At 50.1% G+C, this 26,569-nt stretch overlaps 13 protein-coding genes across 13 annotated transcripts; 6 read left to right on the top strand and 7 right to left on the bottom strand.

Moving 5' to 3' along the window:
* Nucleotides 1-8: 8 nt before the first annotated feature.
* BZA70DRAFT_6321 (uncharacterized protein) lies at nt 9-3,234 on the bottom strand. Its single transcript, XM_064915269.1, has 3 exons — nt 2,778-3,234; nt 2,531-2,642; nt 9-2,462 (listed from the first exon to the last, which is right to left on the bottom strand). The coding sequence occupies exons 1-3, from the start codon at nt 2,821-2,823 to the stop codon at nt 509-511; spliced, it is 2,112 nt and encodes a 703-aa protein (XP_064770227.1). The 5' UTR covers nt 2,824-3,234; the 3' UTR covers nt 9-508.
* Nucleotides 3,235-3,412: 178 nt separating this feature from the next.
* On the bottom strand, nt 3,413-5,154 carry BZA70DRAFT_270695 (uncharacterized protein). Its single transcript, XM_064911346.1, has one exon. It carries the CDS (start codon nt 4,747-4,749, stop codon nt 3,637-3,639), a length of 1,113 nt encoding a protein of 370 aa, XP_064770226.1. The 5' UTR covers nt 4,750-5,154; the 3' UTR covers nt 3,413-3,636.
* A 59-nt stretch (nt 5,155-5,213) lies between these two features.
* BZA70DRAFT_270694 (putative methylthioadenosine phosphorylase) lies at nt 5,214-6,618 on the top strand. The gene is made up of 5 exons (XM_064911345.1): nt 5,214-5,328; nt 5,401-5,983; nt 6,050-6,094; nt 6,166-6,256; nt 6,326-6,618. The coding sequence occupies exons 1-5, from the start codon at nt 5,301-5,303 to the stop codon at nt 6,518-6,520; spliced, it is 942 nt and encodes a 313-aa protein (XP_064770225.1). The 5' UTR covers nt 5,214-5,300; the 3' UTR covers nt 6,521-6,618.
* A 479-nt stretch (nt 6,619-7,097) lies between these two features.
* On the top strand, nt 7,098-12,286 carry BZA70DRAFT_6240 (uncharacterized protein). The gene is made up of 4 exons (XM_064915264.1): nt 7,098-7,161; nt 7,232-10,126; nt 10,191-10,308; nt 10,379-12,286. The coding sequence occupies exons 2-4, from the start codon at nt 7,405-7,407 to the stop codon at nt 12,201-12,203; spliced, it is 4,665 nt and encodes a 1,554-aa protein (XP_064770224.1). The 5' UTR covers nt 7,098-7,161; nt 7,232-7,404; the 3' UTR covers nt 12,204-12,286.
* A 506-nt stretch (nt 12,287-12,792) lies between these two features.
* On the top strand, nt 12,793-13,549 carry BZA70DRAFT_270692 (uncharacterized protein). Its single transcript, XM_064911344.1, has 3 exons — nt 12,793-12,910; nt 12,979-13,271; nt 13,343-13,549. Exons 2-3 carry the CDS (start codon nt 13,041-13,043, stop codon nt 13,424-13,426), a joined length of 315 nt encoding a protein of 104 aa, XP_064770223.1. The 5' UTR covers nt 12,793-12,910; nt 12,979-13,040; the 3' UTR covers nt 13,427-13,549.
* A 167-nt stretch (nt 13,550-13,716) lies between these two features.
* BZA70DRAFT_230508 (uncharacterized protein) lies at nt 13,717-14,670 on the bottom strand (the record flags this gene model as incomplete). Its single annotated transcript, XM_064910240.1, has 5 exons — nt 13,717-13,788; nt 13,859-14,141; nt 14,194-14,297; nt 14,382-14,541; nt 14,600-14,670. Coding segments are annotated over 5 exons (690 nt in total), but the record flags the coding sequence as incomplete, so codon positions are not given.
* Nucleotides 14,671-16,319: 1,649 nt separating this feature from the next.
* On the bottom strand, nt 16,320-17,595 carry BZA70DRAFT_6025 (enoyl-CoA hydratase/isomerase family protein). The gene is made up of 4 exons (XM_064915249.1): nt 17,367-17,595; nt 17,096-17,297; nt 16,985-17,018; nt 16,320-16,919 (listed from the first exon to the last, which is right to left on the bottom strand). The coding sequence occupies exons 1-4, from the start codon at nt 17,471-17,473 to the stop codon at nt 16,429-16,431; spliced, it is 834 nt and encodes a 277-aa protein (XP_064770221.1). The 5' UTR covers nt 17,474-17,595; the 3' UTR covers nt 16,320-16,428.
* Nucleotides 17,596-18,128: 533 nt separating this feature from the next.
* Nucleotides 18,129-18,395, bottom strand: BZA70DRAFT_223629 (Yippee/Mis18; the record flags this gene model as incomplete). Its single annotated transcript, XM_064910195.1, has 1 exon — nt 18,129-18,395. A coding segment is annotated over one exon (267 nt), but the record flags the coding sequence as incomplete, so codon positions are not given.
* An 829-nt stretch (nt 18,396-19,224) lies between these two features.
* On the top strand, nt 19,225-20,391 carry BZA70DRAFT_270682 (ornithine decarboxylase antizyme-domain-containing protein). The gene has a single exon (XM_064911343.1). The coding sequence runs from the start codon at nt 19,600-19,602 to the stop codon at nt 20,101-20,103; it is 504 nt and encodes a 167-aa protein (XP_064770219.1). The 5' UTR covers nt 19,225-19,599; the 3' UTR covers nt 20,104-20,391.
* On the bottom strand, nt 20,392-22,103 carry BZA70DRAFT_270681 (uncharacterized protein). Its single transcript, XM_064911342.1, has 3 exons — nt 21,810-22,103; nt 21,511-21,756; nt 20,392-21,435 (listed from the first exon to the last, which is right to left on the bottom strand). Exons 1-3 carry the CDS (start codon nt 21,964-21,966, stop codon nt 20,432-20,434), a joined length of 1,407 nt encoding a protein of 468 aa, XP_064770218.1. The 5' UTR covers nt 21,967-22,103; the 3' UTR covers nt 20,392-20,431.
* BZA70DRAFT_243379 (oligosaccharide translocation protein RFT1) lies at nt 22,104-24,622 on the top strand. The gene is made up of 2 exons (XM_064910595.1): nt 22,104-24,072; nt 24,154-24,622. Exons 1-2 carry the CDS (start codon nt 22,555-22,557, stop codon nt 24,421-24,423), a joined length of 1,788 nt encoding a protein of 595 aa, XP_064770217.1. The 5' UTR covers nt 22,104-22,554; the 3' UTR covers nt 24,424-24,622.
* BZA70DRAFT_270677 (uncharacterized protein) lies at nt 24,623-25,444 on the top strand. Its single transcript, XM_064911341.1, has 2 exons — nt 24,623-24,895; nt 24,959-25,444. The coding sequence occupies exons 1-2, from the start codon at nt 24,752-24,754 to the stop codon at nt 25,382-25,384; spliced, it is 570 nt and encodes a 189-aa protein (XP_064770216.1). The 5' UTR covers nt 24,623-24,751; the 3' UTR covers nt 25,385-25,444.
* Nucleotides 25,445-26,398, bottom strand: BZA70DRAFT_270675 (calponin homology domain-containing protein). Its single transcript, XM_064911340.1, has 3 exons — nt 26,177-26,398; nt 26,018-26,106; nt 25,445-25,955 (listed from the first exon to the last, which is right to left on the bottom strand). Exons 1-3 carry the CDS (start codon nt 26,264-26,266, stop codon nt 25,550-25,552), a joined length of 585 nt encoding a protein of 194 aa, XP_064770215.1. The 5' UTR covers nt 26,267-26,398; the 3' UTR covers nt 25,445-25,549.
* Between the last annotated feature and the right edge of the window lie 171 nt (nt 26,399-26,569).

The following is a 26,569-nucleotide window of genomic DNA, read 5'->3' as shown; positions in this document are numbered from 1 at the left end:
TTATCAACATCCAAAACCCTGTCGATTGTTGACGACTAGTTTTCTGACTTACCCTACACCCTCTCGATTCTCACGACACGCCTCAGATAATTTCGATACTGCATCAGATTTCGAGGCTACTGGCTACAGACAACGGCCTCTACTACGAAGAGAGTAATATCGATTACACATTAGCATTTCAGCAACTGTAAAAATACAAAGTCCTATTTATTTCCCTTCTTGCCCCATTTCGTTATCCTTTTCACATACAATGGTGTCTGAACCTGCCACTTCCCGTTCTTTTCTTTGGGAAACAAGTAGCAGCGGCATATTGGGACAACAAGGAGCGAGAAAGCAATCACAAAAATTAGAGACAGATAATATAATAACAAAAAAGCGAAAGAATTCCATAGGAGTATAAAATAACAAACAAGAAAGGAGAAGAGAGTCAACAAAGGAACTTTTTTTCCTTCCGTACTATTCTATTGTAATTCCAGCTGTAATCTGATGGATACCGCATCCTCTCTTCTTAATTTGGGGACGATGAGGTTTCTGGACCAGATGTAGAGTTGGTGCTAGCCGCGGGAGCAGGGGCGGGCGCAGGAGTAGCAGCGGGAGCAGTAGCAGGAGTAGAAGCAGGAGCAGCCGCTGTTGTAGAACTGGTCGATGTGCTGCCACCGTTAGAAGCAGCGCCGCCAGAGGATGGGCTCGCAGTGTTTGCTGATGACTCTGAAGGGCTGCTTGATGATGCACCGGCACCAGAAGCAGTGGTGGTAGTGGCGCCTGAAGACGACGACACAGCTGTCGAAGAGCCACCGCGGCCACCTCTGCCACCTCGTCCACCGCGAGCGGTTGTCCGGCTTCCTCCACTGATTCGCGCTCTCGATGGCAACCGAGCTCCTTCACTTCCATCTTTCGGAGCCCCACCCCAGGCTACAGATCCAGATCTACTGCTTCCAAACCGTCCGGCGCCTGATCCTCCCCGCCCGCTTCCGCTTCCGCTTCCACCGGTCATGTTGTCGTTGATTATAGCCACGTTGCCGAGTTTAGCAAGAGTAGCGCGCGGCATGGCGGCCTCGGCATTTTCAGCAGTGTCGAAATACACATACGCAAACTTCTTTCCGGTCTGACCGGTTCTGATGGATACGCTGGTGATATTGGCCCGATCCTCCTCCGCAAAGTATGACTTTAAGGCATCCTCGCTCTCATCCGCGCGAGCAACCCATAGACCTGGACGGCGGGCTTGTAGCACACTAGAAGTAGAAAGACCCTCGCTCTTGATGACTGCACCTAGACCATCCTCTTTCGGTTCAGTTGCCGCCGAAGCATCAGTGGAAGCCTTCTTCTGCTCACCGGTCGTCTCCGATGGTGTTGGCGCAGAAATCGAAGCCCTGCCCTCACCTGCCTTCGCATTTGCTGCACTCGAGTTCGAGCCTGACGCGCCGACGGTGCCATTAGTAGTCGATGACGCGGCTGCAGTCTGAGGCGCGGACGGTTTGCGCGAAGCAATGTGCTTGGGACCACCCTTCAGCCCTGAACTGCTTGCGTTGTTTTCTAACCTCCGGTACTTGAAGTTGAATCCCTCTGACTTTGTTTCGATTCCAATCCTGCCGTCCTTCACCTCCATCACAACGGTACCATAAGCAACGTCGGCCAGGTTGAGATGCCACATATTCCTGAATCCTATGTTTTGAAGTTCTTCTTTTTCTTTCTCAATTTCAGAAACCTGTGTACTCGACGGCATTTTCATAATCACCGAAAGCGCGTTATCAATCAAACGCCGTTGCGTCGGGCTGTCTGCAATCACCGGCTGCACCTCGGTCTTGACCACATCCCACACATCCATAAACTGCTGTCGTGAAGCGATCAACTTGTTGCGAAAGTAATCGTAGGTGGGATGGACAGCAAACTCATTGTAGCTGCAGCCGTAGCGGAAATGAAGTCCACCGGAGATCGAAAAATCGGCCTTGAGGCAAAGTGCAAGCTGTGCGAGAATACCTTCGCGAGCAGGTGACGCGTGCGTGACCAGGATTCGAGTCTCGGTTTCGTCGAAGCTGCGCGCAGCTGTGTCGATCAACTCACCGATCTGAAGTAGCGTGGTCCAGGTCGTACCACCTCCGCCGGCTATGGTCGTGCGACCTGAGCCATTGTCGAACAGCTTGTGCATAACTAGCGCACCACCGAGTCCGAGAAGACGGAACTTGACGCCGTTGCTGGTCTCAATTGAATGCGAGTTATGTTCGTCGACTATATGGAGATTCGGAGCCTTGTATTCGCCCGATCTGAACTTCTCTAGCACAGAGACGTCCTCGCAGGCGCCGTGGACGGTGTAGACGGGCACTGAAAGCTTGATCTCACCGGCGAGGAGCTGAGACAACTGAGATATCGGTCGAGTCAGTAGGTACTGTCGCAAGGGTAGCGGGTCCTGGGGTAGCGAGCGGGGGTCAAGAAGTGGAGAGTATTGAGCGACATGACGCAGGGTTCTATAGGCAAAGGAATTATTAGACACATCGGCTCTAACATGTTTTCATTGTAAGGAAATCTGGCGTACTTGTCGGTAATTCTCGGAACACTATCCCGATCGTAGAAACCAAAGTCTCCGGTATGAATAATGCACGTAGCCTTATATTCTTCAGCCAGCTGGTTCAAGATAGATATTTGGCCTGCAAGTTGGAGCGAACAGTCAGCATATAGCAATTTTCACATGTAGCCCACAGGTGTATGATCCGCAAAACAATAAAGATCAAAAAACGCGATCGACAGGAGCAACACAAATACACATTCGATAGGGAACCTACCTCGAATATCAGCAACACACAAGATCCGATCCCTTTCATTTAGCATATGGGCCTTAGGAGCAGATCCGTTGGTAGACTATGTAGGAAACACAGTTAGCACACGACTATGTTCTTCTCCATCCTTCCGACTGCCAGCAATGATTTCTCGTTCTTCCATATAACAGCTACCACGCTACCAAACACCGAAACGCAATAAATAAGGCACTCTGCACTGGGAAATCAAAGTAGGCAGACCGGGGGAAGAAAGTTATTTGATTGAATGAATGTTCGATCGAATTGCATACCGTAGTCATCGCAAAAGGCAGAGTATTTTTGTCTGAAGGAAAAAACGATTCACAACTATCAAGAATAAAACAGATAAAAACCAAAGTCTTCAAATAGAAGATTTATTAAAGTAAGCAAGTTAACAGCGGTCTCTGTGCGTGAATCGGATCGTAAGTACAGCAGCCGTTGCTAGTGTCCAGTCTGTTCGAGAGAATCCTTTCGTCTGTTGAGGGGCAGATCACATTTTGAAGAGGGGTTTGTACCAATATCCATCGACATGGCTCGAAACGGCAGGCTTCACTGATATTTATAGATTTATGTAAATATATATAAATACATTTATATTCTGAATCAGACTGATCGTATTTAAAGCAGAATCAATTTATTAACTGGCAGAACAAGCCATCTGCAGAAAGAAGCCAAATTATAGTACCGAACACCTAATAACACAAGACCGAATGACCTACAAAAACACACAGACCATAATAGTTCTGTGAAAAAACTGTGCAAAACAACCTGGTCCACCAAACGCCTAATACCCGCACCATAATTATGATACAAAGACGACATGAGAGCTCGCCAGCTCGCGTTGCTCTCAGAGCTTTTTGTTTCTCCGATCAATAATGAGTCTTCCGGCTTGCTCGTAGTGCGTAAAGAGAGGAGCCACAAACTCCTTATAGAAGTTCTCGCCTTCAACAGCTATAACCGGAATCATTCTCTCCTTAGTGGGCCAATCATGGTGTTCGATGAACTTGTTCAGACCAGGACGCGCCCAAGCCAGGTCAAAGCCAACTCTCGCCTTTGGCGAGTTGGTTATAACGGAATGACCCCTCCGTTTAATCCCAGTACTGTCTTCGTTGGCAGTGTAGAAATATACGTCCGCATGCATTTCGATACGGAAGTCTTGGTTAGACTTATAGAGTCCAGGATATGGAAGGCTGACCAGCATCACACAGTCAATTCGCTTGTTTGACTGACATCTTTCTGCCATAAGATATCGCGAGACTTTTTCCTCCATGTGTGTGAGAGACTCCCAGCAGCTAACAAGAATAACGCAGTTCCACAGCGGTAGGAACTCTTCATTGCGGAAACCAATAGAGGAATCTGGAACGAATCTGCTGTTTGTCTTGTAGCGATAAGTGACGTACTTGCTCGTCGTCTGAGGCTGTGGGTCAGCAAGGACATGAAGCTGCTCGTGATATGCAAAATATTTGCTAAGAGTCACACTGTTGATCAAAGATTTGACCAGATGCTCGCCAACCTCAGCAGCGAGGACCTGCGTGCGGGGCGGGCACCAAAGCGCAATAGTGTGAAATCGATCGTCCCAGTCAAGCATCACCCGTTGCATAGAAGGATCAGAGGCGGTACGGCAGTATCGGCCAATCACAAACTCGTTAGGTGAGCAGGTAATGACCCGCTGTTCTGCGGACAGAAATTCATATAGGTCGTTCTCGCAGACTCGGTATATGGTGGGCAGTCCAGGAATATTTTTCTTGCAGAACCGGCGCACGACGCTTTCGAGATCGTCGATGGTGAATATTTTGCTCTCGGAAACGTAGACATGAGGGTAGTTCATCCGGATCGAGGACATGTTGACCTCCAAGGGTTCCTCGATAGGTGGGAACTTCATGTATCGCTGAGTAGGCTCCGAAGAAGACGCAGTAGTAGATTCAGTCAACTTGACCGAGTCAAGAGTGGACGACGACATTTTCACAAGGCCGAAGTGGTCAGGAGATGTTAGAGGCGTGAATCGAAACAGAGAATTGACAGCAGATGAGCCACGACGAAGGGTGGGCCTGATTTATATGCGCGACCTGGCTCAGCGAGCTGGTGACGGTGCCTTTTTCAACAAGGATCAGAGGTGGAAATGATACCAAGACAGAATACTTGTGATACTTAGTGCCGAAGATGATTAATTTGGTGATAGGTGCACGAAATTCGAATAACAGACAGCTAATTGAGAGTATGACGACAGAACAACAGTGATTGCAGTATTAATCAGAAGTCATGGAAGCGCCTCAAAAAATACAGTCCGCAGGTGCCCGAATATAACAAGTCAGGAAAGGCCTGCTTCTCGTGGTTATGCTGCGATATCGTGAAGACGGAAGGAGCGTGAAGCAATTGGGAACTGGCCGGGATTTGCTTGAGCCCGTCGTTCACCCACGCAGCCAATCTCAAACTCAAAATAATTTTACAATAATTCGAATCAGTCTGCAACAGATATCGTTCAATTGATTTGTACAAGAAACAGTACTCACAATGTCTAATCTGCCTACTACTTTTGACAGTATGTGCCGCCTTTTCTCTTTGTTTTCATGCAGCTTATTCGGCATACTGACAGCTTAATGATCCTTGACAGAGCCCGTCCTACTCGGTGTCATCGGAGGAACTGGTCTCTACCAGCTCGACTCCCTCACTCCTGTTGCCAGACTCACCGTCAGCACTCCCTGGGGCCATCCCTCTTCGCCAATCACCATTTCCCTGACAAAGTCTGGCTTTCCCATTGCCTTCCTTGCCCGTCATGGTGTGCACCATCAGTTCAATCCCTCTGAGGTTCCTTCGCGTGCCAACATCGCTGCCCTGAAGAGTATCGGAGTCAAGGCGATTATCGCCTTCTCAGCAGTCGGTAGTCTGCAGGAGCACATTCACCCGAGAGACTTTGTGCTTCCCACCCAGATCATTGACCGTACCAAGGGTATCCGCCCGTCGACGTTCTTTGAGAACGGCATGGTTGGCCACGTCGGATTCGGTGATCCCTTTGATGCGAAGCTTGCTGCTGTCATTGCTAAAGCCGCGCCCGTGCTGGAGAAGAACGGGTCGCAATTGCACACCAAGGCTTCAACTGGTGGAGATCTCACTTTGATCTGCATGGAGGGTCCTGCCTTCAGCACCCGTGCTGAAAGTAACATGTACCGCAGCTTTGGTGGATCTGTTATCAACATGTGAGTTGCTTGAAAGTGCACCTGCTTTGCTGGCAAATGAAAGTTGCTAACTTTTTGTTTTCATAGGTCTGCCATTCCCGAGGCAAAGTTGGCTAAGGAAGCCGAGATATGGTATGCCACTCATTAAGCATTGGACAATGCTAATCGCCGGACAACCAGCTAACCGTACTACAATTTTAAAGCTACCAGATGATTTGCATGTCAACCGACTACGACGCCTGGAGAGAAGGCGAGGAAGCTGTCACCGTCGAGACAGTCGTCAGTCACCTGAAGGTACCAACCAGTTCTTTGCTATTCGGGGGGCGCGTACATCGCAGCTAACGATATCTTCTTATAATCTAGGCCAACTCTGCCAACGCTCATGCGTTTACTGAGGCCATTCTCGAGCACCTCGAGGGCGAGATCGTTGCCGGTACTGTTGGTCGCGATCTCGAGGGCTCGATGAGATTCGCGGTTTCGACTGCGCCCAACGCTGTGGCGAGGGAGATGCTTCAGAAGATGCACTTCTTGCTCCCTGGATACTGGCCTTTGGACTGAATGGTTGTTTAGCAATAGCCTGTCGTATACCTTTCTTATGTTCAATAGAAGTAGAAATAAATTGCCAACAGCACATGCCATTATATAATATGAGGGCTACATTACATAACACTATTCGGGTTAGGGCCTATATGATGCGGCGCGGCCATTCAGCTGCCACAATTCTCCACGCCGCCTTTGATGTGGAAGGTGGACGCTCGACAGGCTGCCAATTGGAAATCATCTTTTCTCCGCACTCGCAGGAAATATTCATCCGCCGTTTGTTTGTCTACTCTTGTACCAAACAAGAGCGCAATATTGAATATCAGTAGCATCCTCTGGCAGATCAGCTCGCGCTAAAACCGACTTTCAACCCCTCCATCCGATATACGACTGTCACCTATTAATTATCCGGATATCGACGCGTCTGTTTTTCAACTTCTTCTTGACTTCTTCGTATCGCGACCGAAGCGTCAATCTCAGTCGACATCGTCATTCTAGGTTTAGCTGATCTATCAACATCTGTTACCGTCTACTTGATCATTCCACAGGTCAACTGGGTCGGGTAGCTGTCTTTGCATCTATCGGTTTCCGTGTACATCTCCCCTGTCGCGTCAGCAACCTTGAATATTTTTCCTTTTGGCCCACAATCGCACCAGAAGGTGAGCTGAACTATGTTTTTTCTGACTTTGTTTGAATTTGTGAATTTTATTGCTTACACGACGACACTAGGAATCTCACATTTGCATTTATCTCGGTAAATCTGGCTGTACTAGTCATTTATACCGAATAACTGCAAGTTGTCTGCAGCGCCTGTTCCGTTTTGGTTTGTTAACTGAACTTGGACTTTTTGGTCCACTTGAAAACCTCCCCTACTGGATCGAGAGTATACGCGACTGCTTTTCATGTCGTACTCGCTTTTCAAATTCTTTTATCAGGATGATCTCGACGGGTTCAAAGAAGCTTTGGCTGGCGCGGTAGCAGCGAACGGGCTCTTTGCTATTCCTCGACGAGGAAATCACGCGGCTTCGGGCGGTTTGACTGTCAAGGATGTGAACCGCGTTGATGAGTATGGGCGCACAGTGCTGCATCTTGCTAGCTCGCAAAACAAGATCGAGTTTGTGCGCGCGCTCCTCGATATAAATGGCATAGACGTCATGGCCATTGATGGTGAGAGTGGGTGGACAGCGCTTCATCGCGCGCTGTATGCTGGGAATGTAGCAATTGCGCAACTGCTTATGGAGTTTCAGAAAGATTGCATTCGCGTCAAAGACAGAGAAGGAAACTCGCCGTTTGACGTACTCAACTCTACTATCGAAGGCACGAACCCACTTCCATTGAATATCGTGACGGGTGGTTCTGAGCTCTTTACATTTGGCTCGAATGCAAACCACACTCTTGGCTTTAATGACTCGGACGATAGAGCGAATCCAGAGCGGGTTCTGCTTGACAGAACTCAAAATGTTCCTGAATTGCCCGCTATGGAACGATTTGCTAATATCCGTATCCGGGACGTGCAAATGTCAAAGCTGCACACCGCTGTACTCACGACTGATCCGGTAAACAATCTGATGATTTGCGGGTTTGGAAATAACGGCCGACTAGGATTTTCGGGCGGCAACACTCAGTTTACGTTCAAGACTCTCGAGACGTTCGGACAAGTCCAAGTCACCGCCGTGGCAGTCAGCCAGGATCATACTCTTGCCGTGACAGCTGATGGTGCTGTTTACTCTTGGGGATCCAACAAGTACGGTCAACTAGGCTACACATTGGACGTCAAGAAACCCCAAGACGAGCCAGTGCAGAGTTCTCCGCGCAAGATCGTGGCTGGAATTAAGCGTGACCACATGATAGGAGTTGCTGCATCGCGAATACATTCTGTCACCTTTTCAGACAGCGAGCTGTTCATGTGGGGCAAGAATGCCGGGCAACTGGGATTCCCGGCTGGAGATGGTCAGCCCATTGAGATGACGCCAAGAAAAGTCTCCTCTCTTCCGGCGCCGGTCAAGATGGCTTCTGCAACGGAAAATGCAACGATTTGCTTGCTTGAGAATAACGACGTGATTGTGTACATCAACGGGGGCTACTTCAAGGTTTTCTTCCCACTCGACAGATTCACAGATCAATTCTCGGTATTCCGTCCCCGGAGTATGTTCACAAAGAACGTCATCACCAAGATCGTCGCTGGTGGAACAACCGTGCTGGCTCTCAGCTCGGGCGGTGACATTTGGAGTTTCCAGCTCGACGGGAAGGCTGTAGCGAATGCGAAACCCAGCTCGTTGTCGAAAACTATCAGACCACAAAACGTCTGGCGGCTACGACGCAAGCACCTGGCTGTGCGCGATCTCGACGTAGGCCAGGACGGGTCCGTCATCGTGTGTACCAAAGCTGGTACCGTCTGGCGCAAAGTAAGACGGACGAAAGCAAAGACTTCTCATGGAAAGGTCTCTGAGTTTAAGTTTTCGCGGATTCCGCATCTGACGCGAGTTGTCGCCGTACGAAGCAATAAGTTTGACTCGTACGCCGCTATCAGAAGTGATCTGGAATCTCCAGAGATTGAGATCGATCATGAAGAGCTACGTGATGACATTGAAAGAATGATACCTTTTGCCGATGTGTACGACCAGACCGAGTCAGACTCAGTCTCTGTATCTTCAGAAGATTCGGCCGTCAGTGAAGCTACGCAGCGGTTGCCGCAGACGTTTTTACCCATGCTTGAATTTCTACGAGACGAAAATCTGCGGGATCAACTCGAGCCTAGGCTAGAGGACCTGGATTTAGCCGCGTACGGAGGAAGCTATGATTTGATGCTCTATTCATCTGACGACGAGTTTATGGGTATACCGGTTCACCGCGTGATTATTGCCAGCCGCAGTAAGCTGATTGCAGATATCATATCTGGAGCAGCGGAGATTCCTGATATTGAATATCGAGAAGACGAGAACGGGCGATCGCTGGTGTTTAAGAAATGCGGGCTACTGGCATTGCTTATCTTCATCTACTTTGCCTATACCGATTATATACTTCCGGTCTGGGATGGGTTTGGGAGCAAGTCGAAGGTTGACAAACGCTTTTTGAACGCCAAGGATGAGCTGATTGCACTCGCAAGTACCCTCAGACTGAAGAGTCTCTCCTCAGCAGTTTACTTTCAACAGCGACCGACGCAATCCCTCGCCATCGACTTGAGAGAGGCGGTGGCCGATCCTCGATTCCAAGAGTGGACCGATCTAACTGTCCAGCTGGAGGACGGTGAGGCTAGATGCTACTCGGTTATCATGTCTGCGCGGTCAGAGTTCTTCGAAACACTCATGTCCGCCCGCTGGTCTGCGGTTCCGGCGGCACCTACCCCAAGCAGCGACTATTACTCGGTCTCATCATACGCCCCCGCTACATCTTCCGAAGAAGAAGACGTAGACAAGACAGTCGACATGAAGCATGTCCGGTCTGCGGTTTTCAAGGTCGTCTTGGACTTCATCTACGGTGTCGAGGATGAGTCTCTGTTTGCAGAAGTGCAGACCGAGTCGCTGGCTGAGTTTCTGGAGTTTGTGCTCGAGGTGTTGTCTGTCGCCAACGAGCTTTTGATCACAAAGCTGACGCAGATTTGTCAGTCTATTCTGCGAAGTTATGGTAAGTTGGATGTGCATTTCCGTGAGCTTTCATCAGGATTTTGTCTAACAGGAGCTGTGTTTAGTCAATGTTCGAAATGCGGCGCCGTTGCTGGCCGAAGCAGACTTTTATTCTGCGCAAGGTCTGAAAGACTCGTTACTGCAGTATATTGCATTGAACCTGGAAGGCATGCTGGAGAATGGGTGAGTATTCTTATTATAGTAACTTAATATTTAATGATAAAGGTGCTAATTTTTCTTGTTCTTCTTCTAGTCTTTTGTCATCTCTAGAAGCTCCTTTGCTCCAAGACCTCGAGAAAACAGTACGGCAAAAACAGCTAGAAAAGCTCCCAGTCAGTAAATCAGGGATCCTCCTGCAACTGCTTGAAGAGCGAAACCCAGCACTCGGCGAAGCGCGACAAAAGGAAAAAGACCGGCTCGTTCAAACTTTCGAATCCTCCTCGCTGCCCTCGAGTTATGGCGGCTCGCTTCCGCAGTCATTTTCTAGCTCGTTCACAAAGAGCGGGATTGCTGCCGAATTCCGGGATCACGGTAGCTCGCATAATCAAAAGAGCACGCAGCGGCGCGGGTCTCGAGAGCAGTCGGGCTCTGCTGTTCCGCAGAGTCCGGTGATGACGGCTACGATAGTGCAGAGCAATGATTTTATCTTTGATATGGACGACGAGTTAAGCTCTACGCCTAGTACGCCAGCGACCGCGGCGGATTGGAAAGTAGTGAAAGGGAAAACCAAGAGCGGAAACACGCCTTCGACTTCATACACTGCTCCTAGCAGCTTTGACGAACACATGCGGCCGTCGTCGTTCAGAGATACTTCTGGTTTTGGATCATATCGAAGAGAATCATTCGCAGCGAGCATAACTCCCACGGATTCGCATTTGGCAAAGCCATCGTCACTGTCAAATAGCTCCCCGATGGCGCGGCCTAGTGAATTCAACCGGGCCACGGAATCACCTGCGTCTTCGTCGTCGTGGAAGCCGAAGCCTGTGTCTGGCATCTCGTTGGCTTTGCAAAATCGGAAGACCTCTGCTACCGGTTTGGGTTCAGAACAGCTACCTTCCACGCCACACAAGTCTCAGGAGAACTTCCCCGCAACCCCAGGCTCATCTTCCGCCGTCGCGCTCTCGTCACCAGTCACTGCGTCTGCGACGACCTCGACAGCGACCTACATCTCGCCGGTAGTCAAACCCGCTGTGTCGCAGAAAAACCGCAAAAAGCAACGCGCGCAGGAAGTCGTTTCCTCGCCTCCCTCGTCGTCAAAATCATCGTCGCCGTGGTCCACGCCTGCGAAATTCACGCCGCGGTCAGGCTCGGTGGGAAGTTTCCCGTCTCCGCAGCTGTTCCCGATGGGCCCGCAGACGTCGTTTGCGACTACGGCGGCTACGAACGCGAGTCAGTTGGGGAAGAAAGCGGTGGCGGGGGTAGCCGGTGTAGCTGTGTCGTCGTCTGCGGGTTCGTCGCCGGCAACGGTGGTGACAGCTACGGCGACAACGACCGCGGCCACAGTCGCGGTTACTGCGACGACTGCAACTACTGCGACGACCGCATCAACGTTTACTGCTGCTACTCCTTCATCTTCCAGCAAAAATTATGCACGCAAAGTATCCTCATCGTCGACGCCAACCCGCATCTCGAAATCCCTCTTCCCAGAGCTAAACCCGCAAACTCTCGAGCCCACCGACGCAGTCCCTGCGGAACTGCAACTCTCTCTTGCCGAGCTGATCGAGCAGCAACGCATCGAGCAGGACATCATTGCCGCGAACTCGCGCCAAAAGAAAAGCATCGAGCAGTTGCAGGAGGAAGAGGAGTTTGCCAGTTGGTGGGCGGCGGAGAGCGAGCGTGTGCAGGCGGAGTTGCAGAAACAGGAAGCTGGGGCGAAGAACGAGGGTAGTGCGGCAGCTGGCGCGGCGGGAGCTAAGAAGAAGGGCGGGCGTGGAGGGGCGCAGCAGCAACGGGGAGGACGTGGTGCTGGTGTAAATAGTAGTAGGCCGAGAGGGCGGGGCGACGGTTTTAGAAAGGGCAAACATCATGGAGATGGCGGTCCACACCAGAGTCAGGAGCAGCCTAAGGTGTCGAGTTAGAGAGCTGTTATAATCTTTCCAGTTGTTTTCTACATGTAAATATATATCCAATAATAATTTTTCAATGAAACTATAGTGTTGGAGGTTTACGACTGCTCGAAAGATATAGGCAAAACAGGGAGCACTACAGCCAGCTGAGGTGAAATTGTAGACTTCATCAATTTTTCCCATACCCACCAATAGCTATTTGAATCTATCACTTGTTTGCTACGTTATTATTCTGCTAGAATAAAAATAAGTTGAAAAAAAAAAAAGAACGACGGCAGTTGCACATAATCGCATCACCAACCACAATTCAGTACACAAAGCTGCTACCCGTGTCGCCATCCCGAGGCAAAGAGGTCTCTGCTAGATTGCTCTACTTAAGAATACTCAATTTCTCAAAGCGGCCACAGACGCAGGTTACCCGTACGCTGTGTTTATGGATAAATCCAAAACCGCCAACCACAAGATTCGAACCGGACACCTCTGCGCAGCCTGCGATAAGCACAGGCGAAAGGCAGTTTTGGCAATATACGCACTCCCACCAATTGAGCCATGACAGCTATAATTAAAAAAATTTTCGGGTCTTTTATAAAGTGCCTGTAAAGTGGCCCTAACCCGTATAGTTTTTGGTTGTCGCTCGACCTCAAAAGCAGTTTTCGTCGCGACGAGGATAATAATTCTCGTAGCTATTCCCTGCATTTGGCGCGAGCGGCAACCAACAAGTATGAAAATATGCTGTTAAGATAAAATTCTACCCCGACTGATTTGGATATTGACACATTTCTTGCAGGCAACGCCTACGTCCTCCGACCAGCTCATTCTCCGCTCACCAAATCACCACCCCACCACACAATGTCGTCCTCACGAGGCGCGAAGCGCCTGCCGCCCAGCAAGAGACTGAAATATCTTTCTGTCAGCAACCCGCGAGAACAGGTGAAAGGCCAGACCAACAGTCAAATGAACAAGGCGGACCCCTGCACGCTGCTTATGTCGGAGCTGTTTTCGTGCTGGGCCGGTACGGCGCTGAATTCGCCGGAGTGCGCCAAGTTGGAGGTTAAGATGAAGGCGTGCTATGATAACAGCGTGAGTATTCTTTGCTGATGTTTGAGAAGTGGGGGAAAGAAGGTATGGTGCTAATTGTTTGTGTTTATTAGAAACTGGGAGTGAAAGGCAAGTCGACGTTCAACTACCATGCCGCCCGGTTATTCCCCATTCTGCAGCGAAAACCTCACGACTAGATTCTCGTGCAAGTCATTTCTCAGATATATTTTTTATTTTACGCTTTTTTCTCCGTTTTATCTTTTGTCGTTCTTGTACATATGCGCGATTAAAAATTTACATTATCAGAATTACTTTGGAGACGAATGAGTTTATAATTTACTTGAATCCAGCTATCGACAAACGAAACAGAACAAAAAAGGCACCAGCTGATATATATCACAAAACCCAAAGATAAAAATCAAACTACTTATACTATGCAGACTATTTTCTAGTATGCATCGTCGCTCTCGTAGACCTCTTTGTTGTCCCAGGGAAGCGAGCCTTCGTAGACTTTCCCGTCTGGATCGCAGAAATTCATCAGAGGGTTCAATTCAGGACACTGAAAAGATGGAAAAGTTAGTGAAAGGGAATATATGGGTCATAGATGCAGTGCATAGGAGGTTGCTCACGCTTTCAAAGTAGGGCGTCCGCCGTCTAAATGGATTCCGTTCGACTCTCTTGGCGACCAAGGTAGGATTTATACAGCCATACATGTCAGACGTAAACGGCTTGAATGCATTTTGCTGCTCGCCTTCGACAGGGGGTGTTCCTGGCGGATCGATGCCTATGAAATGGAAGTCCACTTCCGGGAAGCGGATGGCTGCGCGGTGTAATTTCGTAAAGCGCTCTTTTTTGAAGTCGTACGAGATCACGGTCACGGATGAGGGGTATAGGCCTGTGAACTCATGGAATCTGTGTCTGAGTTAGAATGATTGCAAAGCGATGCAGAGACGGCCGTACGTACCGGCATAGCGAGAAGAGGAGATTCTCGTAACTGTCTCGGGCAAATTCCTCAGTGGTGACGCGCAATGAGAAGTCATCTGTGTCGGAAGACAGCAAACCACGAGACTTCGCCAGACTCTATAGTAAAAAAATCGTCAGTAAACAAGTGACATTTATAAATGCGCCCGAAGCACGAGGGATCAATCGTACATAGTAACTCTGTGCTTCGCTAATGGGTCCTGCGGCCGAGTTGGTCTGACCTCCAGAGAAGATGAGAACCGCAAGGGGATCTGCTTTCAGCGCGCTAATTCCCCGATCGATGTGCTCTACGAATGTCTTTTGTTGACCTTGCTGAACCGGTTGAAGAAGCCTGGAGATCACTGTTAGCATATGGACGGAAGAGAGCTGAAGCAGGAAATGTAGCCTACCATTCGCTTTCTACAAGTCCCTCGCCGACACCGCCAGTCCAGACCGCATGACAGGATACCACGATCAAATTTTTCGCTTTGGGGGCGGTAGAGGGTGCAAGTTGGCCCTCGACCTTTGCCCGCGCATGCTCATAGCAGTCCACTGTATCGCGTCGCAGGTAGGAAGGCGTGAGCTCGTTCACGAAGTAGACTGCGGTGCCGATGCAGGCTAGTGCGAAGACGACCAGAGTTATACGATACGATTTCGCCGCGTTGAGTTTGACGGGAGCCATGCTGCAAGAGATCAAAGGACAAAGGAGGGCGGAGAACAGGAGACGGTGGGGAGGTAGAGACGATGGGGATGTAGAGACGGCGGGTAGGTAGAGACGGCGGGTAGAGGACGAAGCGAGCGAATCCGAAACGACGGCCGAGCGATTAGAGATATAACAACTGGACTTGATGCGATAGCCGTGCAGCCGCAAAAATCGAGCAACCTTCAGCGAAGAAGGTCTGTTCTACAAAAAAAAAAAAATGTAAGGTACGGTTGGACGGAATAGTACGTACCCACCGTACACTAGCACTCACACTCGGCAGAATCAAGAAAGTTGTGGCTGCACTAAACGAGACTCACCTTATGCCGGAATTTCTTCTCTTCTGAATTTATCACCGTATCAAGCAGCCAGCATCAAAGGACAGCAGGAGAGGATGCAAACACAGGAGGAATGTCAGCAAAACATTGGGGGGGGGGGCGCTAGACGTACTGTGCTGGAGGTATAGACGACGCGCAAAAGGGTGCGGCAGCATCGGGTACCTCACACCGCTGCGGGTTAGGGCTATTTATATTGCGAGGTTGCACACGCGCGAGGTATTAGTGTACGTTCCGCGTACGGCTGGTGGGGGCCGTTGAAATATGTCGCGAAAAAGCTTTGAGCTTTTTAACGACTCTGGCTGTCTACAAAACTGAAGAGCGGTATGAAAATGCTGGTAACGGAGGAAGAAAAAGTGCACATAGAGAAGGCTGTGCCTCGCGCGGGTGGTCTGCAACCCACTGCAGCGAGTTAGTAATCACAGATGTGCTTCCTCATAGCTCTGAAATAGAAATACTGCCACACCTGGCAATCACTCTTTTCAGTGATGGGCTATTTTGAGACCTGCGCTTATTGGTATTCGACGTCCCACCACGGAAACAAAATTTTACCCATTACAAAGTATCACGATCGTTTGTTTGATAGCTCATAGGCGATGGGGAGCTGGGCATTTGGCTGGGCATTGGGAATTGCAGCGGATAGGGGTAATGCCAACTTTTCCCCGACACAGACATGGATTAAGCCGTTTTACTTGTTTTCACTGCTAAAAGTGCGAAACCAGGTATTTTTGAAAGAAGCAAGTTTGCTTATAAGCGCTAGGAGAATTGCGAGACTTGTCTCCTATAACGTCAATACACTTTGTGCCGGCGCACCTTCATCAAACCTTTCTACAAGAAAAAAAGTACACAACCACAATAAGTACAATCAATATAAGAGTCCTCGACTTTCTTTTGAAGTGGATACCATGGGTGATTGGTGTGGGATATTGTGGAGAAGGACGGAAAATCAAATTTTATATAGCAGTGCGCCGCCACAAGTGTATTGACGTTAGTGGGTCTCTTTGCGAGAACGCGTACGCGATACGCCAATGACCTCTCACTGTCATCGCGTCTTGAGTCGGATTATACTGCATCTAACATGCACAGTTATCGAATATGTAGTAGATTTCCCTCAATATCATACTCGGCGCTCAATCATAAAACCAGCAGATTGAGCGCGACTTGTTACGTAGCGCTTCGACTGCAATTCAATCCCTCGTCAATGCTACAGTTTCTCAAACGAAACAGGTTTTCTCAACTTGGCCGCCATCGCCGCCTCGAACATATCATTTCCGAGCGCAAACGCGTTCCACGCTGCCGTGTAGTCCAGTCCCTCCTGAACCGGTCTCCCGCGGCTGTAATTGATCAGGGTCTTGGAACCCTGGACAGCCACCGGCGATTTCTTCGCGATAACGCCCGCAATCAGCATCGCCTTTGCCAGCGCTTGCTGCTTATCCTCTAGTACATAAGACACAAACCCGTATCGCTCTGCTTCGGCAGCACCAAAATCTCGAGCGGTGTAGGCAAGCTCTTTGACCCACGACTGGCTCGAGACTATCTTCGGAAGCCGCTGGAGGGTACCGATGTCAGCCGCAAGCCCGATGTCGACTTCCTTTATTGAAAAGCGTACGTTCGACGCGCAGATTCGGACATCTGCTGCAGAAAGAATGTCTATTGCGAGTCCGTACGAGATCCCATGCGCCACTCCAATCACGGCTTTTTCGTCTGAGTTAGCTAATTTTGATAGAGAAACAAGAAGCAGGCAGTTGGGGTGAGCTCACGTTTCCGACAGTTCTCGATGGCTGAAATAGAGTCCTGGAATAGGCTCAACGCGTTAGCGCGTACTGACCGCAGAGGCGTTTCCCTAATAGGGATACAGCGCGGTCACTAACCTGAAATTCCTTTATAACTTGGTGTTTATAAAAGCGCAGCCGTTCCTCCTCGAGCGGTGCTCCTGATAGTAGATTGAATGTCTCCTCTGTGAGATCAAGGCCTGCCGTGAACCCCCGGTCTCCGGCACCGGAAAGAACAATCACTCGCACGTCGCGGTCAAGAGAGAGCAGGTTGAATATGTCTCGCAGTTGTTTCCATGCCCTGTTGTCACTTGTCAGAATACCTATGCGAAGTCATAAAAGAACAAGGCTGTGCTTCACGTATACTTACGTCGGTGTGAAAGAGTTGAGACTTTTCGGCCGGTTGATCTCGACGTGTGCAACAAACTCCGCCGGTGAAAACACATTAAAGCACGAGAACTCTGAGTATTTTTGCATCGCAACGTATCGGTGCTATCTCTCTTATGAAGTGAAAAAAGCAGGACGGTCGAACGACGATGATGTCGCATTACACCTGATGCGGGGAAGAAAGTTCGCAAACTCTCAACTGAGCGAGAGCCTCGGCATCTACGTGATGGAATTCCAGCCAAGTATTCTACGATTATGACTGATCATAGTCTCGAGAAACAAGTAAAAACGTACAGTAGTATTCTAGCGTATATCATGATCTCACTAATGAGTGCTGGATATCGTGCGGAAAGAACATAAAAACATATAAGCACCAATAGATCCCACAAGGCAATACATAACCCACGAAACCGCAAATAAAAGAACAGACATACTTCTGCCAGCCAAATAGACCCTTAACCCAGTAAAATCAGAAACACCATATCCATCCCGCATTAGCCGTTAATCATCCAGTTCATGTCGATATAGCAGTCGATCTGGCCGCCGGCTGCTGCTCGCTCTGCTCCTCATCCAACCGCCTCACGGTCTGTTTATCGAGCCACTGCCTAAACCCCATATTTGACAGACTTGAGCTTTTCAGCGCGGCTATGCTCTTAGCTCTGTCCAATGGATGAAGCAAATACGAGTCCTGCGCGACATCGTCGTTATCGGCCACAACGACGCTGCCTTTCGTGACTCGCCGTGCCTCCAAGATAAAACAACCAACCTTGTATTTCTGACTCTGTTCGTTCGTCGCAATATATTTCCACCCAAGATAAGCACTACACCCCGAGCAAGAGATATCAGCCAAAGAGTGAAGACCAGAGATCAGCATGCGTTCGCACGGCGCTCCCAGAACGACGTTCCGCACGTCACGAACAAGCACCGCGCGACCGAACCGGCCCGTGAACGCCTTTGACACAACTGCCGAGTTGGCGGCAATATGCGTCTGGCATTTCGCACAGGAGAAAATAGTTAGCGGGAGAGCACAGTGCGACGGGAAAAGCGCGGCGTCCTCAGACGATCGCGAGGGGGCCAAAAAGTCGAGCGGCATCGGTCGGTCAGGTGCAAATGCGGGGGGCGCGCGTTTCCGTGTTCTACGGGTGCTCGCAACGGCGGCAGCTGCCGCGACCGTCAGCCGGAAACGAGCAGAGAACGCGGATGATGGCCTGTTGTCAGAGACGGGGGTGTCGGCTTCCGGAGTGGCGACGATGAACACAGGTCGCACGATAAGGGTCGCGAGGAAGGCCTGCCAGAGCAGAAACGCGACGAAGAACAAGACGAGCGAGAACGTGATGTGCTCAGGGACGCGCCCGATCCGAGCGCGTAGTCTGCAGGGGGTATATTCTGAACAGAATGCTTTTGCAGAATTCAGTCTGCTGTTTTTGTTTTGGAGGTTTGCTATTCGCTTTTGTTGCAAGAAGAAGATATTGTGATCGAGATCTGGAGTCGGCGTTGATGAAATGCAACTTGGCTGTGACGTCAGTGATAACACCGCACTATGAGGTTAAGAGCATCCACGGCTGGACTCCGCACTTCAAAAAGCGTACTAACAAGCAGAAACAGTCTTTAAAAACCAATAACAATCAGATCACCGCTGATACAAAACCACAGACTCTTCTGCTCCAAGAATCGAGAGATCTCGCGCGTCCGTGCAAATGTATTCAGATGCCCGAATACGGAAGGCATCACAGTACAAACCCCATCTTACAACAGCCAAGAAAGAGTCATGAGACCACCGTTGAACCCCAACCCTCAAAAATCAGTCTTCCTTTTGCGCCGCTGCTCCTCGACCGCAGCCTTTTCCACGTCCTTCAGCTCTCTAATCACGACTACTCTTCCTCGCAACCGCTCTCAAACATTTTTTTCCTGATCTATCAGCAAATCTCTTCAAATCAACATCTATGGCGAATATTTTGAGTAATTCCAATTTAAGTAGTAGTACCGGTGGTCGTTCCGGAGTCCGCTCTTTCCAGGCCTCCGAAGCGACCCCCGTCCCTACCCCCAGAACCACTACTACTACGGTAGCGATGTGATCCCCACGGGAGCCACCATCGCTTCTTGCTACACCTACGCCGTCGCCACTGGCGCGTCGGCTTTCCATTATCGCACTACGTTGGGTGGAGTGGCAGAGTGGCGTCCCTGAGGCCCCCCGTGGAACAAGACCTTCCGCTGACATGCGGAAGGCATCGTTGGACCTGGCTCTGCAGTGTGAGAGACTCTTTGCTAATGGGACAGCGATTTGTGAGGGGACGGAGATGACGAAGCTTGTGAACCGCGTGCGTGGCACCGCTTCGCCAGCTGTTGAGGCGCTGATGCGGGTCGCATACCCGCGGCATCGCGGCATCCCGCCCAGCCAGACCGAGTTCTTCAAGCTCGTTGATTTTGAGAACAATGTCTGGATGGGCGCTGTCGTGGACCGCACGATGCTCATCTACTTTGACAAGGAGATGGCCAACTCGCGCATGGATCTCAAGGCAGGACTCGTTGCTGTCATGGATCTCGCCTCGGAGCTGCTCGAATGCGAGCGCGTGGTTATTTGCATCGACCGCACGATTATGAAACTTCATAATCTCGTCAACACATTCTACTGGGTTGGCTTTGAACTGGTCAAGTGCCCCGTGGACTTCAACGGTGGCCAGTTGTCGGATGCATGGATCGCGATGGAAATTGAAGTATAATCGATTATTTTGATCTCTTTTCTTTTCCTTTTATTATTATAAACTACATCTTATTCGCTTGCTTCTTGTATCTCTCCTCCCTCGCATCCTATCTTTCATAGGCTGCATTTTTTTTAGTTTATTCATATTTTTATTGCTTTTGTGTTCTTTTTTTTTTCTATTCACGGTGTTCAGAGTTCTTGCGCTTGTTTTGTTACTATCGCTTGCTTTGCTTATATCGCTTTTTTGCCTATATATATATTAATGAGTTTGAGATATTGGAATCAACGATAACATTTACATTCTTTTTTGCTAAAGTAAATCTACCAACGTATCATACAAAATAAACCTATTCCACAAAACTCTTGAGCCAACTGACGATATCCCTATGCGCAAGAGCCTGGTTCTCCGCAACAAGCCGGTTATCCGCAGGATAGTCGCCTTTAACCGCAAACCCATGTGGCAGCTTCCTGTCAAACAACTTGACGTCGTAGAACGCGGTGTGCGTGCCGAGAGCTTTGATCGCTGCCTGTATCAGAGATGGCGGGAACAGCGGATCATCCTCCACGGCGAGGACGAGGACTGGTTTTTTGATGGAGACAAAGTCGCGCAGTTCGGCGAGGGAGGGGTGTGCGATGACGCCGGTTGTGATGAGACTGCACCAGGGAGGGTTGGTCAGGCTGCTTACGACGGGCTGGGAAAGAAACGGGGCAGGGGAAAGAGGTTGGGCGGTGGGGGAGGCGACTGTGGATGAGGAGGGGGAGGTGAGGGATGTCGTTGCTGTTGTGGGGATTTCGATCTCGAGGGTGGGCTTGGAGGGCGTCATTGGTTGTTCTTCGGCTTGTTCTTGCGATTGTTCGTCCGCTTGTTCTTCAGGGACTAGCTTCGCGCTCTGTTCGTCTTCCGTTGGAGATTCATCCCCATGAGACTCTTCGTTCGGAGTCTCGGCCACTGGGGACTGTTGTTTGAGAGGAGTCGCAGCAGTCGGCGACTTTGTCTGCTCCAGACTGGAACTCGACGTGCTCGACATACTCCGCTCCTTCGCGTCAGGCGACCCGATCGGCAATTGCAACAGCTTGAGCGCGTACTTGCCGCCAAACGAGTAACCCACCACGCTGATATCCCGCGGACGATAGATATCCACAATCTCGTCAATCATCTGCACGAGCATCGGCCACGTGCGCTCTTCAGTGTGTCGTGCGACCCACATGTCTGTGCGGAAGCCGGTCGCGGAGGAGACGGCGAGGGATTTGACGCGTGAGAGGAGGGATGTTGGGCCGAACGATTTAGGGGGTTGGACGATGGGCGCGTTTGGATCGCCAAAGAAAAGGTCGGGCATCACTACAAAGTATCCTGCAGATCAAGTTCATCAGTCAGTTTCAAAAAGCGTGAGTTAAAACAGGTGAATCAAAGAACTTGGGATCATACCCTCGCGGGCATACGAATCGGCCATCAGCAGGTTATTTAGACTATCGATCCCCAGCCCATTTGTGAGCAGCAGTAAAAGCGAAAACCCATGGGCATCAGCCTTTGCGGTTTCTCTGTGTTCGCCATTCTGTTCGTCGTCCGTCGCGTCGGCTTCGGCCCAGTGTGGCTTGGAAACGTATATGCGTTCCTGCGAATCCGGCAACGTCCGGAACTCGCCGGCAGGATCCCAGGTCGTGCGCCGATTTTCTAAAGCTGTCAGATCAGAAAATCTCGAGAGCACGGGTGACAAATAGACTTACTTCGTGGCGACCCGTCTTTCTCAGGCTCGTTGAAGAAAAAATCGTCGTCGTCGTCGTCGGACTCGGCCAGGAAGATGTTGTCGTTCGTGTCGTCCAACGGCACGTTATCCAGATAAGGATTACGCGAATTGTCGCCTCGCGGCGCGAAGCGTGCCATTTTGTTGAATCAGTGCGTAGCGGGTGGTTGCGCTCGGTGCTCCAGTCAAAGACGCGTTACGCGGTCGCGGCCAGCATTGGATATCGGTGTTGATCCGGGGTGTTTTTATTGCTGCAAAGAGCAGCTGAATTAGGAGCAGCGACGAGATGGGCGCGAAATCTTCTTTACAAGGCGACTCCGGCTGGTGACGAGGCTCCCCTGCCTTCAGCCACACAAGCCACACTTGTTTTTAGCCACTTCGGGCCACCCCTGAATTTCTGGCACAGCCACATCTGATCCGCACAAGTGGCCAAACATTCGACGGCCGAGTTCTTTGTTCCTCGAGAAGATTTCGAACGTGTTTAGCAGCGAGCGAGCGGATCAGACTGTTTTAGCCAGTCAGGAATCGTTTGGTCTGTTTACAAGTTGCTCGAGAAACGGCTGCTGTCTTTTCTTCGCACCATACACGCTCCCTCACTCTCGCCTGGCCCCTTTTCTGGAGGTGAATCGCCGGATCCCTCTCCCGGGCACAGCGCGTACGACATCTCGATATCGTCAATGAGCAGATAGTTCAGTGGCCTTGCTGTTTCGACAATTACAAAACCAATCATGAACGACGTACCGCGCACGCCAATCCTGGCAAAACGACACAGCAGGCGGCACTCGACGATCGTGGTACCGCCGCCTGCCGGACTTCAGTCCGCCAAAGCCGAATCCGCTGATAATCCTACTGAGCTCGTGACGCATTCCGCCGTCGGCGCGACGTTCCTGATCATGCTGCAGCTGTTTTCAAAGATCATCACGTTTATTCTAAACCAGGCACTTCTGCGGTTCATCTCGCCAGACATGCTCGGCGTCTCGGCGCAGCTGGAGCTGCTCTCGTCGTCGATCTTGTTCTTCGCCAGGGAAGCCATCAGACTTGCTTTACAGCGGCAGACGACGAGCCCGAAGCCTGATCCGTTTAGAATTGAGGGCGGCGTGGTTGAGGGGACGGTGTCGGGAATCGCCCAGAGCGTCGTCAACACAGGGTACCTGCCCTTTCTTTTGGGGATCCCGCTCGCAGGCATCAGCTGTGCTTGGTACTACTTCCGGGGCGCAAGCTACGAGGTTTCGAATCTGCCGTACTTCAAGTCTGTTGTGGTTATATATGGAATCGCTGCGCTGGTAGAGCTTGCATCCGAGCCGGTGTTTGCGCTAGTACAGTATAAGCTGCAATACAAACTACGCGCTATCTGCGAATCAGGAGCCGTGGCCGCTCGTTGCGCTGTCACTTTCTTGCTTACAGTCTCGGCAAGAGAAGATACGGGTGTCTTGGCTTTTGCACTTGGGCAGCTGGCGTATGCCGTCGTCTTGTCGGGACTCTACGTCCTACTGGGATGGGAGACTACGCGAGGAAAAGAGAACGCTATCTTCCCGCGGCGGATATGGAAAGAAGAAATATCACAGTCCCCTTGGTTTTATTTTGATCGGTCAACCATGCATCTCGCATCCACAATGTGGCTGCAAACCGTGTTCAAGCACTACCTGACCGAAGGTGACAAATTCCTCTCGAGTCTCTACATCACAATCTCAGAGCAAGGAGTCTACGCACTAACTGCCAACTACGGTTCGCTGATTGCGCGGCTTGTGTTTTTGCCAATCGAAGAGGCTGTCCGCACGCTTTTTTCCAAATTGCTGGCTCCACCTTTATCAGCGTCAAACTTCAGAATGTCTTCCGACACACTCAGCTCGATCCTGCGCGTTTATTGTCACGTTGCACTTCTCTCTAGCATTTTTGGGCCGAGCGTTGGACCGTTCCTATTGTCGTTTATCGCAGGATCGAAATGGTCGTCGGCTTCGAATTCGGCTGCGTCGGTGATTAGTGCGTATGCCTACTACATCCCCCTATTAGCATTCAACGGAGTCCTCGAGGCTTTTGTCCAATCAATCTCCTCGCCTACACTAGTCCGCGAGCAGAGCTTTCTGATGCTCGGTCTTTCCGTCGTGTTTGCTGTCGCTGGCTACTTCTTTATCCGCGTGCTTGGATGTGGCGCCACGGGGCTAGTCTACGCAAACATGGTGAACCTCGCAATCAGGATTGCCGCCTGTGCGTTCTGGATATCAAAGTACTACAGAGACAACAGCGCAGTCAGCCACGACAAGCTAGACGAGAAGCGCGCCGCGTCAGGCCGTGTCAACAGTCCGATCTTCCCGCTCGCGCGACGCGAGTCGTATCCCGGCCTGTACGTGATTGTGACAGCGATCGTTCTCCAAATCTGCATGTTTTCAATTGGGCCAGTGGAGTCATGGACGAAGCTGCTGGTCGTGGGGAGTCTGGCGGTCGTGCTGGTGGCTGTGATGGCTGTGGACGAGAAGGAGCTCGTGCGGAAGGCTGTCAAGTTGTATGGGCCGAAGGAGAAGGGCCGAAAATTGGGTACGACGAGGGCAAGGAGTACTAGTATCCCGGGAAGCGTTCCAAAGGATAAAAAGAATGAGTGAGTCCAGAAAGGACTATGGTCAAACCTTTTACTATGTACTCTTTTGTCTGTTATGATATATTTTATGAATGTTGCAGTTATGTCTATAAAGCTATAAAGTTTCTGTATCGTTTAGATTAGTTGATACTGGAGTCTTGTTTTTGCCTTTTTTCCTCTCTCTTTTCAATATAAATCACCTCTGGCAATATATTGCAACAGGTTGTAAGAATGGTTTGGGAATTAGCGATATTCGGGATGGTGCGGCGTGAAGCCTTCTCATCGAAAATTCAAGATACTCTGAATCGACTGTGCCTCTTTGTCTTGAACATCTCCACACGACCTACACCACCATGAGTTCATTACTATCAACATCTCGCGCTGTGTCGCGGCATCAAAGCAGCTTCTTTTTGAATCTTTTGCCGACACAGACAGTAGCCTGCACACAAAAGAGATTCAAAAGTAAGGCGCCTAGACTTGAGGGTAATGATCAGATTGTAAGTATCGACTGGCTACCGATTATCTTCAGAGTATTGGAAACACAACTAACCGCGCGCTAGTATCTTTTATCTGAGAATGTAGTTTCAATGTCGGGCATGCCCACCGCACTCAGCATGGGCGTACTGACCGACACCAAGAATATCAGTGAATCCACATTCACGCCCAACCCACGATTTCCTCCCATCATGCACGCCACGATTGCAAAGTATGTCGAAGAGGATCCGACGTTCACGTCGCTGGCGAGCATGTACGGCAATGATTTCATGGCGATCTACGATCAGCGCAGTCCGCCGCCGTACGGGCGGACGCCGGAAGTTGAGGATATTTTGGGAATGGTGAAGGTCCAGAATGGAGTTATAGTTCCGCGTTCGTATGAGAAGAATAACATGTATCGGTTTGCGACCCCGGTGTATGGGCTAACCAGGCTTACGCACTTTCTGTTTTTAAGAGTCAAAGAGGCGTGCGAGAAAGCGCATGAGTGGTGAGAGATAACCTTGTTGTACATAGAACCACGAAATATCTAATATAGCTGTATATAACCTACAAACTGCCAAACAGAAACTCCTTAACCGCCTAAAATAAACAACGACAAAAAATCCCTAATACACAGACTGTACAGGAACGCAATCACACGACTAAAAAGACAACAGTTACTCGGGCTTGAAGACGACATCTCGCCGCTTTGCAAAAACAATCTTCTCACTGCTTTGATTCGCACCACCCATGTACCCATACTGCCTTGTGTTCCAAGCAGGAATACCCTCGCCTTCTCTCGCAAACTTGCCCGGGCTCGCTCGCTTCTCGACCAGCTTGGGTCCCAGCTGCGGTATACTCGGGTTTCGCTTGTTCGCGTGCCGTGAGAACGAGAACAGGGTCTGCAGGACTTGAGCGGGATCTTTGCCTTCGTAGAGATCAACGGTCTGGAAGAGATCGTATTGTGGAAGACCTAGGTTTGCAGAGGCGCGGAGAAACATGGAGATGTTTTCCATCTGCACGAATGGCATTCTTGATTGCTTGAACTTGAGATTGGCAGATGGATCGACAATATTAACAAGTCTAAAATCAGGAGTTAGATCACTAAAACACGCGTGTATAGCAGCAGCAGAGGGCATACTTACTCGCACAGAACTGTACCATCCTTCAGTGTCTCCATCAGATCACCGTCTCCTAAATCGCGACCTAATATACCAGAGATCCAAGCCTTTGCCTGTCCACAAAGCTCAAGTTAGTCACTAGACCACCACACGCAACCAGCACCAAACATCAGGATTACAAACCTCAGCTGCCGATTTATCATCGTACTTGGCTTTCCGGAGCTCCGCCATATCCTGGTCGAGATTGCTAACTGACGCAGCCATGTTGCTCATTTCGAAGGGGGGATTGCGGCAAGATATTTATACAAATGAACAAGACACTATATCACACTAAACGTATATCACGATATTGCTAGTAGATATTTGCTGGTAGTAGACTCCGAATGCGAAACTCGACTGATGATAGTAGTTGGGGCGGTGCCCAGCGCAGGCGACCCGTAATTAATTTAATCGGTAAACATCTCATTAGTCACGCATCCACTATAGAATGTGTCATCAGGTACCAACCCCTCAATTTTGATGATTTCGAACAGCCAAAACACGAAAGACAATCGCAGCAACCTGCAGCAATAAGCC

The sequence above is a fragment of the Myxozyma melibiosi genome (genome assembly GCF_037950935.1).
Source record: "Myxozyma melibiosi strain Phaff 52-87 chromosome Unknown BZA70scaffold_1, whole genome shotgun sequence".
NCBI lineage: Eukaryota > Fungi > Ascomycota > Lipomycetes > Lipomycetales > Lipomycetaceae > Myxozyma > Myxozyma melibiosi.
This window is presented reverse-complemented; position numbering and strand designations above follow the sequence as displayed.